The following is a 16,869-nucleotide window of genomic DNA, read 5'->3' on the forward strand; positions in this document are numbered from 1 at the left end:
CCTTGACCTCCAAGCCATGTGAAAGGTGTCATGAGGGACATGCCTCCTTCCCCCCTCAAATGAACAACAGATTCTGCTCACTTACCATGACACAGAGACCTGGAGTCACACCAGGGCTTAGAAAGAGAAAACACACCTGATGAGCCTATAAGCAAAAGGTCCCTGTGATGTATTTAAATCTACACATCACGTTTCACATTTCATCACATGCTGTGTGAGCTTATTGCCGCTGATGTTTCCCTATGTGCAAGCTTACTAATTTTTCTTCCCTTTTAGTGAGATTTGCTTAATGTATAGAAAATCTTTTCTCTAAGTGATTGCGCATGCTATACAAAAATGAACTAGAAGAATCTCTTTCTCCTGAGAGTCTCGCAGACTATTGAGCTATAATTAACTATCTGTTGTTCTGACTTGTTATGCGAATTTGAATTTTGGTTTAAGTACCAAAAGTATTTTCACTCTCCTTTCAGAAATAATGTGGGCTTTTACAGTTTTGAGCAGAGAGCTCCTGTTTTTTCGAATTGTTGGTCCCACAAATCTAAAAGAAAAGACTATTGAAGAGACTTTTCTTTAGGTCTCAGAAATATAATTTTAACTGTTGCATTGCTAGATCCTGATGACAGCAAAAGGGTGATCTGTAAAGAAATCACTGTGGTTATAACCCCGTGTCAGATTTAAAAGGGCCTGTAGGAAGATAAAAAATACATAGCCAATGAGAAATTAACAGAGCATTAGTATCACAGTCTGATAAACACAATGTCAGGGAGATTAGAGGTCAGAATGAGTTGAAAATTAAGAGAAAATGCAAATAATTTCAAAGCAAGAAAATAAAAAAAGAATAGAGAGCCCCACAGCTCTGGGATAGGGTCAGGGGTTGAGGGACGGTCAGTGAGGGACGGTAAAGGATGAGAGAGAAAGGGAAACTGTCCCACTTTATGCCTATATTAGAGAGAGTGATCTTCTGAAAAAAGGAAATTAAAGCCCAAGGTAGATCAAGATGAAAAAAGAAAACACTAGCTCCTTGTTCTAGTTTTCTATTGCTTATGCAACAAATAATTCCGTAACTTAGCAGCTTAAAACAACAAGCATTTAGTTACTTACAATTACTGTAATGATCAGGATTTCAGGCATGGATTAGCTGGGTGCTCCTGGCTCCGGGCCTCCCAGGAGGTTGCAATCCAGACACCCTCTAGAACCGCAACCATCCGAAGTGGAAGCTTGACTCTGGTGGGTCTGTTCACTCACGTGGCTGTTGGCAGGACACCGCCATACCTCATCGCGGGAACCTTTTTGTAGGGCTGCTTGAGTGTCCTCGTGACATGTGGGTGGCTTTCCCAGACCAGGTGATCCGAGAAAGAGAACAAGAAGGAAGCTGCAGTGTCTTTTTTGACCTAGACTCAGAATTCATGATCGCTTTCTCTATTGTCTGTTCATGAAAAGCAAGGCACTCCATCCAGTCCACACTTGAGAGAAGGGAATTCAGACCCACCTCTGGGAAGGAGGAGTAATTAACAGATTTGTGGCTATATTCTAAATCTACGACACCTCTCTACCACGTCCAAGTCCTTGTGACCCAGACAGGTTGTAGGCTAGGAGACCTGGAGGGTGAAATGGTAGAACCGCTCTCCATGATCTCTGTGGACCCCTGGAAGGCAGGAGAGCTGGGAAGATAGGGAGAAGAGACTAGTTCTGCCAGACGGACAGCAGAGAAGACAGGGTGACCGTCTACAGGCCAGCTGTAGACTGACGTTGATGTCGGCTCTGTTTTCAGATGAGTTCTTAATGGAAGCTTTGTGAACGTTTGGACAAGGAGTCGGGAATCTGTCACAACCCGCATGGGTGCCCGTGGTCTTGTCAAATTATCCTCCTTTTCGTTTTGTGTGAGGTTGGCACACGGTTATGTTGTGGACATTGTGCTTTTCAGTTTCAGCAAGGTGTGTGACAAGTTTCACGGCACCTAAGAGTGACTAGACAAAAAGCAAGAAATGAGGTCCCGTGGGAGCTGAAGGACCTGGCAACGTGTAGCCTGAGCAAGAGCCATCAGGAACACGGTCCCTCTCCTTGAGTGTCTGGCCTCCTCAAGGCTATAAGGTGGAAGGGAGGTTTCGGGCTTGCTCTGCGTTGAACAGGCTCCAAGCGTAGATGCCTTAGGGGAACTGATCTGGGTTTGATGTAAGGAAGCCTGTCATTCTTGTAGGCAGAGCTATCCGAAATGGAGGCAAATGGATAGATTTTTCTCCATTCACTCAGGAGCTGAGGGTTTGCCCCTTGGGTGAGAATACTGCAGAGGACATGATTTTAAAAGCCTTTTTCATCCTAAAATTATAACTTCGGATATATAAATGCTACAACATGGAAACTGATACTTCTATTTTGTGCTTTCATTTTTTTGTTTTAAAAATGGCTTTGCATTTTGTTTTGTAGCTTTAAATTGTTACTTGAAAAATGAAATTTATTACGATTAGTGTAAGACTCATGTAGTAATTTATAGAGAAGGAAGAGTTAGTAAGTTATAAATTCTGTTAGTCCCACTGAAACATTTTCTAAAATTATGTGCTGCAAATCTTTATTCAGCAGACAAGGCAATTATATTCTGTATCTATAACTAAATCACCAAACTAAATAAATAATATGATTTTTACAATGCTTCACTGCATAGATACATGAACATAATTTATTTGTAATTGGAACAAAGCCCTAAAGTAGCAGTTTGATCCCACCAGGTAATTAATGCTCATTTTTAAAGACTTTTATTATTTTTTCTGAAAGAATGAGAACACATGGGAAAAGACATAGAATCAGCTAAACAATAAGCCCCTAAAACAAACTAGTATATTCTGGGAACGCATCCTGGCCAACCTCCCAACTAGCATTTAACTTCTGGTTTTCCCCATTTAAAAAAAAAAAAAAATTATAATGTGTGTTTAAAGGCAGTAGAAGCTTTAACTTCAGATTTCTTTAATCTTTAATTTCTTTTTGTTTGAAATAGTGGTTAAGGGTGTGAATACAGGGTGTCAGTTTTCTTGAAGAAAGTCATTAATCTGTTTCCTCTCACTCCAGACCTAGAAAGAAGGTTTTGGTAGCCTTTGTGTTACAGCGTTTGTGTTTACAGAGAAAATGAATTGAGTGTCGTGCGTCATTTAATTATGGTGTGATGCTTATGGATTATTGCAGGTTCAGGCTTGACAAACATCAAGACGGAAGAGATCTCTGAGGTGAAGATGGATGCCGAGTTCCGACATGACTCAGGATATGAGGTTCATCATCAAAAATTGGTACGTAGAATTTACCTCTTCCTGCCACTCAGTTTGTCTTGCCAGATGACCTGTTCACGCTTGTTCATGCTGTGCCAGAAAGCCAGTGAAGGAAAAGATAAAAAGAATAAAGCAGTTGCCTAGAGGGTCATCATGGACCCATAAAGAGAAGAAAAAGAGGGTCTTTATACATTAGTTCTTTGCATCTAGAAGGCTGCTAAGCCCACTCAGGGCTTAGAGTGGAATTAATGTATATCACAATATCTGCTCTAATTCATTTCCCCTGTATTTTCTAGGAAGACGGGTTTATAAGAGGTGGATTTGAAGTTGGCATATGTTAACTATCTCCCTGTGCCTCTCTGTCTCTCCCTCTGCCCTTCCTTCCCGTCCCTTCCCCAGCGCCCACGTTTTAAGTTCTGCAGGGGTAGGATCTTTGGGTTTCTACCAAGGTGGGTGGAGCCGGGAGGTGAGCAGGACTCCATGATGTTCCCAGCAGTGTTGCTCACTGAAAGATTTGGGCAAGAAAGATGGCAGCTTCCTTTTTGGACAAAGTCTCTTCCCACCCACTGTTATTTCCCCCAAATGTTAGACTTGGAGCAAATCAAAGAGCACCCATCCTCTTTACAGGCAGCTCCCGTAGTTACATAAAATCTTTTACCAGAAGCTTCAGATAAATCATATCCTGCATTATGTTAGGGTTTCTTTCATCTTATCACTATGCGTAGTAAGGGGGTTAAATTAATAAAGAAGACAATTTTATTGCACATTCAGTAGTCAACCAAAAAAATGGTAATAAAATTCTCCTAGCAATAATAAGTACTCGCTCTCAGGCATTTACGGTGCACATCGGGGAGGGGGGGGTGGCGTGTGCACATGGGTGCTCTTTTTCAAGGGAGGGAATATCTCTCCAATATTCATAAATATAATTTATAAATCCAAGTAGTAAATTCCAGAAGAAACGCCAGTGAAGTATTGCATATGCCTGTTTTCACTCTCAATAATTGGAGCAAATCCAAAACTGGCTTGTGATTCAGATTTGCATTTCAACTCCCATAATCTCTTTTGTACAAGAACATTTCAGTTTTTTTGAAGCATGATTTTCACTGGCAGGTTAATCCCATCTCAATTATTATGAATTCAGGGGCAATCTTGATGTGGCTGATGCCGAAGAGGTTAAAAAATTCTGGGGGAGCCGCTGAAGAGTCGGGGGCTGGTGGGGCACGGAGCTGAAGATTAATGTGCGGATTTGCATTTTTCTGGAGTCTGTGTCCTACAAGCCCCTCTCCACAATTACACTAACTCCTGTGATGCAACAGTGACTAATGGTAGCAGCAGCAATTAGGAGAATAGCTCCCTCTACTGAGCTCGTTGATAAGATAATGTACTATAATTAGTCCAATGAATATGACAAAATTACAGTATTTTCTTAAAGGCATAGGAAGATGTCCAGACTTGCATTTATTCCTGATTACCTCACATTTTTATCATTAACTAATTAATGATTTGCTTTTTATAAATATGTTGAGCTAGCATATTTATTGAGAAAGGGAAATAATTATGAACGGTTTCTTGTTTTGCTGCAGATATACCCTGAGTAAGACACTTAGAAATCAGCTCTACCTGCCGTATTTTATATTGCCTTTTTCAGATCACTGGGATGTTTGTTGTCACTGTGGAAAATTGGTCATCTTCCTGTGTTGAGATCAGACCGAGAGAATTCTTTAGGGAGCTGTTTTCATTAATTTCTATAATAAATGTGGTATATACTTAGTAATAGTTGGACCAGGTGATCTGGCAGAAGATCACCTCCTTACATAACAGGATTATAAAAGGTGCCACATGCTTTTTTAATTCCAGTTAGGTAGATAAAGTGGAGAAATAGTGAGTTGCTTTCATAAACAACATGAAGGAATGCTGAATGCTGTGCAGCGAAGTTATCAGACTGAATAAATATCTCTGATGGTGTTTTCCAAAATTCATTGATGTCCAATACAAACGAACAGCAAGAATAAAACAACAGGTTGAGTGGGGTTTCTGGAGAAAACAGAAAGCAAGCAGTTCTGTGTGACGATTAAAATTCTTATCTCATCACCTGCTACTTCCCTTTGAAAAAACTCTCTTTTAAGCATTACACTTCTCTGAGGTTCAGTACCGTCCTACTGAATGATCGCAGCTAAAAGTCGGTAACAAGTGTCTTTTTTTCTTCGGATGAACTCCTTTGTCTCAGATGCCTTATTTCTATGTATTAATGTCCCTCTAAGGAAATTAGGACATCTGTGGGTTTGAAAAAGCACCTAAGGCAGACTAGTCATGCATCAGGTCTCCCAGCCGACCTCTTTTCAAAATCATGATCCGTGCCTTTCTTTCCGTCCTTTAGTAGATCCCCACCCCACCTCTCACCAGATGTCCCACCTGTCGGAGGGTTCCAGGTTCCTCTTGGCTACTGTTTTGCCTTCCTAAGGCCATGGGGGCAGGGGGTTGAAAGTAGTAGCTAGAATGTGTGATTTTTTTTTTTTTCCAAGTATGCACCAAATAATGGAAATAATGGAGTGGTCACCAACTCAAACTTACAGCGTAAGGTAGACACTGAAACTCTTTACATACCTTTTCCAGTGATCTCCTGCAATTGCAATCCTTTTTCTTGTCTTGTTTTCAAGGTGTTCTTTGCAGAAGATGTAGGTTCAAACAAAGGTGCCATCATTGGACTCATGGTGGGTGGAGTTGTCATAGCAACAGTGATCGTCATCACCTTGGTGATGCTGAAGAAGAAACAGTACACGTCCATTCATCATGGTGTGGTGGAGGTAGGTAAACGTGGCTGCGTGTTTGCAAGCAGGAGTTAAAGAAAACCAGCAGGAGATTTTGCTTGGCATTAAAACTAAGAATCATCCAAGTGTCTCTTCTTAAAAAAAAAAAAAAAAAAACCTAGATTCCTGCATGGTGCTCAAGTTTGGCAGCTGTTTTCTTGTTTTGGTTTTCATCATTCTGACTTAGAAATACTGTGATCAGGGCATTGGGTTGTACGCTGCTCCCTCAGCTTCTTAGAATTTGTACTGAAATGTCAAATAATACTAGCGATGATGCCTGGCTTAAAGATACTGTGATTAGCCTCAAACATTTAAAAGAAAAGAAAAAAACTACCAAGTTAGAAATGAAAAGGAAGGGGTAGAAGTCTGCTTCGAAAAAAAACCTAAAACCTAAAAAAACCTGAACTCATTTATTCCCTAATTTTTTTGTCTTAAAGAGTCTGACTTATAAGTAAAACCAGGTAGCAGCAATTAATACTGATTTTCAGCAAAGAGTCTTACCTTTAAAGTTTCACAGAAAATCACATGATACCAAACAGCTGAGAGAGCTTACAAGGTTGTTCCAATGTTCAACCTGTTACCCTTCGCTTCTACCTGAAATATCTTCATTTCCGGAGTTCATGCAGTTACACTGGAGGTGGGGAGAAGATTCACCACGTGATATCACAATTACTGCGTGATGACACCTTAGGATTTTGTCCCCACAGACCAACATGTGACTACCATGAGTGTATACGGCACGGAAGTCGTGGGTTACCCCAACAAATCAGAGTAGCTACAAGACTGAAATAGGACTTTTTAAACCCATGATACAAAATACTGAAATAGAAAATTTACGGATAAGTTCTTACGCGTTTATTTTTTTTTAAGAATTTATTTTTATGTAATCTCTATACCCATTGTGGGGCTCGAACTCACAATCCTAACATCAAGAGTGGCATGCTCCACTGACTGAGCCAGCCAGGTGCATTTAAAATGCAGTTCTGGTGTTGGGCCATGGAGCCGGGAGGGGGGTAATCCTCATAGTATATGTAATTTTCTAGGAAACAGAGAAAGTGAATGAATACATCTTGAGAAGTATGAGAATTTTTAGAGCTGAAAGAGATCTCAGTGATCAGTCAAATTGATCTTTTCATTCTGTAGATGAGAAAACAGACCCAGACAGAAGTGCTCACCCACTGTCAAACTAAATAGGGCCAAGATCCAAATACAGATTTTCCCATATCCTATCCATTGTCTCTTCCATCAGAGAGCAGTGAGTCAAACTTCTCACTAACCCCAAAGACACGTGCTCCACACCATTCTCGTCAGAGAAGGGCAGGAAAAGGTTAAATAAGTTAAATGTCTGGCAGAGCCAGAAACCTCATTGTGTTCAGCCCTTAACATTCTTCGGGCTGCTTGTTTATGAGATCTGCGGGTGGAAATTGGCTTTGAGTCTTCTTCTCCCTGTCCGGACTGGTGTGGACGTGCTACGTGCTGGGGAGAAGCGAGGTGTGAAAGAACAGGATGACTGACAGACTGGCCTCTACACACATCAGATAAGCAATGACCGTGTCACTGATTCTGGGTACTGCTCTTCAGAGAATAGTATTTCTGAGCTTGAGTCCTTTGAAACAGTGTGAGATGTATCCTTGTTAGCATCAGTTTACTTCATTTCTACTCAAAACAGTTTTTTTTATTTCATGTTTGGACAAAAAAAAAAAGTGTTTTCATACTTGAATAATTAAAAAGTCCTTTTTACTAAAATTAACAAGTCAGGAAATGACAGATGTTGGCGGGGATGCGGAGAAAGGGGAACCCTCCTACACTGTTGGTGGGAATGCAAGCTGGTGCAGCCACTCTGGAAAACAGTATGGAGGTTCCTCAAAAAGTTGAAAATAGAGCTGCCCTACGACCCAGCAATTGCCCTACTAGGGATTTGCCCCAGAGATACAAAGTAGTGATCCAAAGGGGCACCTGCACCCCGATGTTTATAGCAGCAATGTCCACAAGAGCCAAACTATGGAAAGAGCCCAGATGTCCATCAACAGATGAATGGATAAAGAAGAGGTAGTGTATATACAGTGGAATATACTCAGCCATCAAAAAAATGAAATCTTTCCATTTGCAATGACGTGGATGGAACTAGAGGATATTATGTGAAGTGAAATAAATCAATCAGAGAAAGACAATTCTATAATTTCACTCATGTGGAATTTAAGAAACAAAAACAGAGGATCATAGGGGAAGAAAGGAAAAAATAAGACAAAACCAGAGAAGGAGACAAACCACAAGAGACTTTTAATCATACGAAACAAACTGAGGGTTGCTGGAGGGGAGAGGGGTGGGGGGATGGGGTAACTGGGTGACGGGCATGAAGGAGGGCACGTGATGGAATGAGCACTGGATGTTGTATGCAACTGATGAATCACTGACCTCTACCTCTGAAACTAATAATACATTGTATGTTAATTAATTGAATTTTTAAAAAAGAATGCTCACTCATTTAAAAAAAGCCCCTTCTCGTTTCTTTAATATATTGTATGGGAGTTTTTTTGTTTTTAATTGAAGTAGAGTTGACCTACAATGTTCTGTTAGCTTCAGGTGTACAACGGAGTGATTTGACGACTCTGTGTATTACACAGCGCTCAGCACAGTAAGTGTAGTCACGGTCTGTCACCAGTCATTGTACGTGTAATGCCCTCGGACTGATGAATCTACCCAAGAAGCATCTTCCTTTTTATCAGGTCTAGTGCCTGTTTGGGGCGCCGAAGTCCAAAGAGCTATATTGGTTTGCTAGAGCTGCCATTACAACGTCCGAAACTGGGTGGCTTAAACAACAGAAATTATTTCCTCACAATTCTGGAAGCTACAAGTCTGAGATCAGTGTGTCGGCGGGTTTGGTTTTTCTCTGAGGCCTCCCTCCTTGGCTTGTAGGGTGGCCTCCATTGGGCCTTCACATCATCTTTTCTCTGTGCATTCTGTGTCCTAATCTCCTCTTCCTGTAAGGACACCAGTATTGTCGGATTAGGGTCTGCCCCAATGATCTCATTTAACCTTAATTACTATTTTAAAGACCCTGTCTCCAAATACAGTCAAATTTGAGGCACGAGGTTAGGACTTTAACATAGGTTTGGGGAGGACGCAGTTCAGCCTATAACAGAGCCCAGGGATGCTGGGCAGAAAAGCAAGGTCTCTCTCAGGGACTCTCTGCCATGGTTGTGCATGAGACTTACCAGCTACTTATTTAAAAGGTCCCAGCCCAGACCTAAGGAAACAATTTCCAAATGGGCTTAGAAGCTGAATGGTGAAAGTGTTCCAGCTGAATTGGACATGCAGTCATTTTTGAGAATCCTTGATCTCTCTCCTTTCAGTCACCAGTCTGAAGCGTAGAAAATAGTATCTCTTGTGTACAGGAGAACTATCTACCTTTGTATTTTTTTTTTAAGATTTTATCTATTTTAGAGAGAGAACATGAGTGGGGGGAGGGGCAGAAGGGGAGGGAGAGGGACAAGCAGACTCTGTGGTGAGCACAGAGCTGGAGGCTGGAGGCGAGTCTTGATTTTAAGACCCTGAGACCCTGACCTGAGCCAAAACCAAGAGTCCGAGGCTTAACTGCTGAGCCATCCAGGCGCCCTGAGAACTAGTTACCTTTTAAGACTCGTTACAGCCGCCTAGGTTAAAAGTTTGTTGTGGTTAGTCACCAAGAAGAGTCTCCTTGGATTTGGGTTGTCAGAGAATAAGTTGACACTTGAACACAGATTCCAGAAAAAAATTTTTTTTTTTTTTTTTTCATTTTGAAGCCAGGAGGCATCCTTGAAGGAGCAGAATTGTAGGGAGGACAGTTGTTCAGGTCTTCTCTTGAGACTCATTCCGCTCACTACTTGAGAGCATCTAGAAACCTCTCCCGAGTGAGTGCCCTCCTTATATTGTGTTTCTTCTCCTTATTTCTTCTCACCTCCTCCTTCTGGAAAGTGCAGGTGTCAAGAGCCTGGAAACCACCCCCTTCTCCCTCTCCAGGCCTTCCTTGCTCTCCTTTCCGGAAACATCCCCATTCGCGGTTCCATGTGGAACAGTGCTCGGCGGCCCCAGACCAGAACCTCATCCGAGGTGCCGTTTGCCATCCCTGCTGCCCTCGGGATGGTTATGGTCTGGCTGGGTGAGTGAATGTGGACCTGAAGAGCTGCGGCCCACGGAGGCACCTAGGTTGTCTCCCCTGGTGCAGGCAATATCGGGTGCCGGCGGCGGGGGGTTGAGAGCAGCGTTTCTCCGAGAGCAGAGCAGCATCGACCGCGAATGGATGGGACCCTTCCCTGGACGTTCTCTGCCCATCTCAGCAGGCTCTCACACTCTGGTTCCCAGAAGCAAGCTTATTCCCAGCTCTGGCTCACCTGCTTCATTAGCGAGTAACCCTGCCTCACTGAGAACGAATAAATGAGCGTTTCCAGTTAGACTGGCCTGCGTCTGTCAGGATGGAATACTGTCCTGCTCCACACCATCAGTGCGTGAAGAAACGATGAAAGCCACGGTCTCCAGGACCTCCCTTCTCAGAGCGGGAAGATGCCTGCTGGAGATCGCAGAGCCCTGGAAATGAAAACGAGCCCAGTGTTTTTATTAATAGAGCTGTTACCAGTTGAAAATTAGCGGTTGCCAGTTTTTGTTTTTAAAAAATAAGCAGCAAACATTGATGTGATGATTTGCTTAGCCCTGGGGCGCCTGGGTGGCTCAGTCGTTAAGCGTCTGCCTTCGGCTCAGGTCATGATCCCAGGATCCTGGGATCGAGCCCCACATCAGGCTCCCTGCATGGCGGGAAGCCTGCTTCTCCCTCTCCCACTCCCCCTGCTTGTGTTCCCTCTCTCGCTGTGTCTCTCTCTGTCAAATAAATAAATGAAATCTTTAAAATAAATAAATAAATAAAAAGATTTGCTTAGCCCTGAGGCCAGAGGTTCACTCCGTAAGCCATTAGCTAGCCACGCTCCCCAAGGAGTGACTGTGCTTTGTTGGTGTCTCAGGCGGTGATGTGACAGCCCTTTGTTCTGCTCTGTCCCTCAGGTGCCCACCGTCTCTGGTGGCTGAGGGTCCCAGCGCTGGCTGATCCCAATTGCTCCTGCTTTAATGAGGTCCTGCCCCGTCCACTGACCCCAGATGGCACTCTTCTACACTGATGTCCATTGACACTGGATATTCCAAAATGCGTATTGTAGCTCTTTCCACCACTCCTCCTAAATGGAGACCTCTCCTTTAATAAGGGGGTTGGAGGGGGCAGAGGGTTAAGGGTACAAACTGGCAGCAAGTTGTCAATGAGGCCTGGAGATCTAATGCACAGTATAAGGGATGTAGACCCCAAAACTGTATTGTAATCATCAAACTAGCTAAGAGGCTAGAACTTGATTATTCCAAACACTAATAAGAAAGGATAAGAATGGATAATTCTCTGACCTGACAGAGGTGCTAATTACCACTACAATGGCAAGCATATTACAATGTATAAATGTATCAAGTTAACAGGTTGTGTGTCCTAATTTACATAATATTATATGCCAAATATATCTCTGTAACAAAAAAAAAATTAGGGGGGGGGGTGGCACAAATTCTCTTTATTATAGGGTATAAAAAATTTTTCCGTTCACGGGTCTGATAACTGGACCATCAGAAATCTCCCATCCTTCACACCTCCCCAGCCATCTGATTAATGATCTAAATAAGAAGAGAGGTCCCAGTTAGCTTTTTATGGAGTTACAGCATATGACTTTCCCTGATGAATGTGCCGTCATACTGATAACATGATAAAAATATGTCCTGAGGGGTCCTTTCTTCCTGGCGAGAAGGTGACCCACCAGGGTGGAGTACCTGGCTACCTCTAACGGTGCTGTGCAGCAGTTGAATCAGGTTTAACCTGTGGATCAGGTTAAATGGGAAGCAGAAGTACAGAAAAGAGTGGCTGGACCCAGAACCTCTTGTGGCTGGAAGCAAACAGCAGGAAGAAATACTAGAAAGTCAAAGGAAAGCATCAGAGATGAATGATGATGAAGGCATAGCAAAGGAATCCATTGCCTGCCTGAAAGATCACTTAACATGGGCAACAAACAGAAGTGAACTACTCATAAAGGAGATGGAATTACAGTTAAGAAGATGAACGTGGACACGACTGAACACAAAACCCAAGCCCGGGGGATTAGAGGAGGGATACTAGCTTGAAAACCTGGTTAATGTTTGCTTTGTTTTCCTTCCTGTTGCACGAGCTCTTTGGATGTTCTTACCCTCCATTGTGATTATGTATTAAGTCACTGGTTTATCTTCTCCTTTCCTTGGATGAGCTGAAATGGAATATCTTAGGTGCCAGGACTCTGTAGTTCAGCCTAGCTCAGTGTCATGCATGAAAGGGACACCCAGTAACACATCCTGCTATTATTCTACATAATAAAATGTAAAACGTGGAGTTTACTGGCTTACCGCACCCACACTGGAGACGACATGACACGGAGGAGACCCAGATAGAATTTCATCTCTGCAGTCTTGACAGTTGAGTTGTAAATTCCTCTGGATATAGTGAAGGAATAAAGGTTGAAGCCAGGCCAGAGTGCAGTGCAGAGGGTCCCATGAGACACAGGGCACAGAGCCTAGAGCCAGAAGAAGACTTAGGACCAGTTATTGATGCGATCTAATCCAGAAATTCGGGAGGGGGGGCATGTGCAGAGGTGGTGTGCACGTGTGTTTTCATCTCAGCAAGTGATAGGTGTTCCTGCCTGGTGGGCCAACAGGGATTCTGTCCCCAACTCCATTGTTTCCTCATTCCTTCTAGAACAGGCATCACTGGCTTCAACTTCCCCCAGCTCTGCTTTAAGGGACATAATATTGAGGTTTAATATTGAGCTGTTAATGCCAAGGCCCTGCCTGCACCGTAGTGGGCTGGCCCTCACCTGGCGGCCCCCACCAGTGCAGAAGCTTAGCTTTGAAGGACCTGTCCCTGAGCTCCACCGGGGAGGAAGCCTCCCCCTTACCTGATGCTCTTCCTTTAGTGGTAGGTTTATCCGCGGATGTGAGTACTCAGTGCTGCACCTTGAGCTTCCAAGGGGCTCAGGATAAAGAGATACAACCCAAACTCCTTGGGCGCCATTTTATAAAACTAATTCCTCCTCCTGAAGCTCCCGAGCCCTCTGAGGCGTGAGGGCTCGGCCTCCCCGCTGCAGGAATGGCGAGGCTCGGGCTGCCCTCCCAGCAGCAAAAGATGAGGATTAGCAGGTGGAAAAGGGTCAAGAAGGCAGGAACGTTAGACACCTGCCTTCCACCGGGGCCTCAGCCTCCCATTTCTGGCAAGGCTGTTGGAAGCGTTTGGCTTTGGCCTTTGAAGAGGAGATAAATGATTAAGTTGCCAGGTGTTCCCCTGACCTTGATGAGTGCAGATGACAGGTGACAGCCCGTGCGAGGGTTGATGTGTTCCTGGAGGACAGACAAGCATGATATTCTAACCGTCGCGCAGCATTTTTTGATACTCGGAAACGCGGCAGCTTTGCACTGGATCTCCTCAGCAGGACTTTTTTTTTTTTTAATCTTGACACCATTTGAAATATCAGTTAAAAGGTGGCACAGAGACTAAAAGATGACCAGGTTCGTATGGCCCTGGTGCTGCAGACAGGCTCTTTTCCTGGCGAGCAGAGTCCGGGAGTGGATGAAATCTCTCCTTCCTGGTGCTCATCTTTAATGATGGCGTTTGAACTGACGAGTCCGTGGCCAGTGACACCGTTGCCAGTTAAAGCACGGTGACCTCATCTGTGGACAACCCAGCAGGGCAAAGGACGAGGAGGGCAACGAAGAGCTCCTGCGATGGTTTCCCGTGAGGACGGCGGTGGGAGCGTCCGTTTGCGCGGTGTCCTCCGAGCGCGGACTTGGCGGGAGCTCGTTGGCGGCTCTGTTCTCAAGGGAGGGGCCCCGGCCTGTGGTCGGAGGAACGTGAGGACCGGCCGCAGAGTGCGGGCATCTGACGGGGCCGCGGAACGGGAAGGGCCTGTGGATGGGGAGTCGGGGAATCGTGCACGGAGCGGGCGGTCTGAGGGAGCTGCTCGCCGTCCCGTCCCGGCTGTCCCGGCCTTGGCCGAGGGGGCGATTCCAGCTCCTCAAGAGGCGCAGTAACCAGGCTCAGCTTTCGTGCATTCGGCGGAGAGTTGAGTACTTCCTCCCTCCTGTGCAGTGTGGGTGGTGCGCCAGATACGCTAGACGATGTATCCGCGGACAGCCACTCCCCACTCGCGGGGCTGAGTACACCTTGTCGGATGTGCAGAGAGCAAATACCCCTTCCCGGCTCTGTCCTAACGGTGATGCGGGACCGGGGGCGGATGGGGCACGGCCAGGTTTACAGCTGCTGGCCTGCTCCTAGACGTACAGCACATCAACACAGAAGGTCTGTTTGCAAATCTTTGGCGGGACATACTTCTGTAGTCTTGGTACTCAGTTAAATATATATATGTGGGTGTGTATATAATCTAGAACAGTATATTCTTTGAATATTTTTCCTCTTTTCCTTGCCACACGGCCCCTTTGATATATGTAGATCATCCTTTTAATTAAAAGAGTCTCAGACCTCTTGTCATATTAAATTTAGTGAAAGCAGGGACAAATTAAAATGAGTGTGGAAAGATAATCAGCATTCTAGAATTTATTTAAGCGTCTGCCAATATACGTCGCTGACTCTCCATGATGCTCTTGGATTTTTATTTCCAGCTTAGCACCACACTTTCAAGTAAAACAGTTTTCCGTTGTGGCCTTTTGGTCCCTTAGTGAGCCAACAGGGAAGAAAAAAAAAATTTATTGCGCTGCATGTATCCAGTTACTGTTAAGCGGAGTGGGGTGGGGGGCGGGGAGGGGGAAGCAACCAGTGAGCACTTTGCGGGCAGAGCCAGCTCGGCAAGGTTTTAGGCGCCACCTGGTGGCCGGATGGAGCTCGGTCCTCCCATTCGTCCCTGTCCTCGTAACTGGTGGGCACAGGCATCCTGCTTGGAGGGGTCCGTGGGAAGGAAAGAAGCTAACTGTACTCCTTATCCTTTACCGTTCAGCGTGTGCACCCTCAAAGGATCAGTTCTCCTAATTCATTTTTCCTCGCCCTTGCATTTCAGGTTGACGCTGCAGTGACCCCAGAGGAGCGCCACCTCTCCAAGATGCAGCAGAATGGCTATGAAAACCCAACTTACAAGTTCTTCGAGCAGATGCAGAACTAGACCCCCGCCACAGCAGCCTCTGAAGTCGGACAGCAAAACCATTGCTTCACTACCCATCGGTGTTCATTTATAGAATAATGTGGAAAGAAACAAGCCCTTCCGTTTTATTATTTACTCATTATCGCCTTTCGACAGCCATGCTGTAACACAAGTAGATGCCTGAACTTGAATTAATATACAAATCAGCAATGTATTCTCTCTCTTTACATTCTGGTCTCTACATTATTAATGGGTTTTGTGTACTGTAAAGAACTTAGCTGTATCAAACTAGTGCATGAATAGATTCTCTCCTGATTATTTATCTCGTAGCCCCTTAGCCAGTTGTATATTATTCTTGTGGTTTGTGACCCAATTAAGTCCTACTTGAAATATGCTTTAAGAATCGATGGGGGATGCTTCGTGTGAACGTGGGAGTGTAGCTGCTTCTCTTGCCTACGTATTCTTTTCCTGATCACTATGCATTTAAAGTTGAGCATTTTTAAGTATTCCAAATGATCTAGAGAATTTTTTTCCATGATTGCATTTTACTGTACAGATTGCTGCTTCTGCTAGATTTGTGATATAGGAATTACAAGGATACACATTTACTCCTTTGTGCCTGTTTTATGTGCACACATTAGGCATTGAGAATTGAAACTTTTTTGTCCATGTACCTTTGGATCTTTGATAAAGAAAAGAATCCCTGTTCATTGTAAGCACTTTTACGGGTGAGGTGGGTGGGGGGAGGGAGTGCTCTGCTGGTCTCAAATTACCAGGAATTCTCCCAAAAAATCTTCCGCAGGATGATTGTACAGAATCATTGCTTATGACCATGATAGCTTTCTACACTGTATTACATAAATAAATTAAATAAAATCACCCTGGGCAAGAGTTTTCTTTAAAGGCTTACTAGGAACATTAAATATTCAGAGTCATTGGGGGTTGGGGGAGAAGAAGGGGCAGATGCAGTTTCTTTTAATAGGTCTAAAACGTTTTATTTATGACAGCGAAAGAAAGTGAAAGGGGAAGGCCTGCCTGGACAAACCCTTTAAGATTTGTCTTCAATTTGTATAAAACGGTGTTTTCATGTAAATAAATACATTCTTGGAGGAGCACCATTGTGCTGGTGTGAATGATTCCATGGTAACCACCTGCTGAGCACGAAGTCCCCCAAAGTGAGAAATCTCATGTAACCTAACCCTAGACATCCACACCTTTGTAGCTTAACTGCGAGTCTGAGTAGGAAATCGGGGCCAACATGCTTCTTCTGGTGCTAGTCAAATACTTCATTGACCTAATTCCGTTTTTAACTTGGTCCAGAGTATTTTGCAGCCGGATCTCGGTCCTCACGTTCGTCCCTGTCCTCGTCTGCTTGGACTGCTGTAATGAAATACCACACACCAGGCAGCTTACAAAGCACAGAAATTTCCTTTTCCCAGGCCTGGAGATCGGCAGTCCACGGTCAAGGTGCCAGCCTGGCCATGTGAGGACCTTCCAGGTCGCAGATTTCACATCGTGTAAGGGCGCCAATCCCATTTGAAGGGTCCTCGTGACCTGAGTCACGTCCCAAAGCTTCCCCCCCCCACCACCACCATACCATCACCTTGGGCATTACAATTTCAACATAAGAATTGTGAG

General features: G+C 44.3%; 1 protein-coding gene across 7 annotated transcripts in view; it reads left to right on the top strand.

Annotated features, from left to right (window-relative positions):
* The window catches only part of LOC110570121 (amyloid beta precursor protein), a 257,792-nt gene extending 241,449 nt beyond the window's left edge, over nt 1-16,343 (top strand). For all 7 annotated transcript variants that reach the window (XM_021678092.2, XM_021678094.2, XM_021678095.2 and 4 more), the window contains 3 exons: nt 3,175-3,275; nt 5,912-6,058; nt 15,151-16,343. In XM_021678092.2, the coding sequence (XP_021533767.1) occupies nt 3,175-3,275; nt 5,912-6,058; nt 15,151-15,252 (350 nt within the window). In that variant the 3' untranslated portion in view covers nt 15,253-16,343. The remainder of the gene's footprint in view (nt 1-3,174; nt 3,276-5,911; nt 6,059-15,150) is intronic.
* Nucleotides 16,344-16,869: the final 526 nt, after the last annotated feature.

This window comes from Neomonachus schauinslandi, chromosome 1, assembly GCF_002201575.2.
Source record: "Neomonachus schauinslandi chromosome 1, ASM220157v2, whole genome shotgun sequence".
NCBI lineage: Eukaryota > Metazoa > Chordata > Mammalia > Carnivora > Phocidae > Neomonachus > Neomonachus schauinslandi.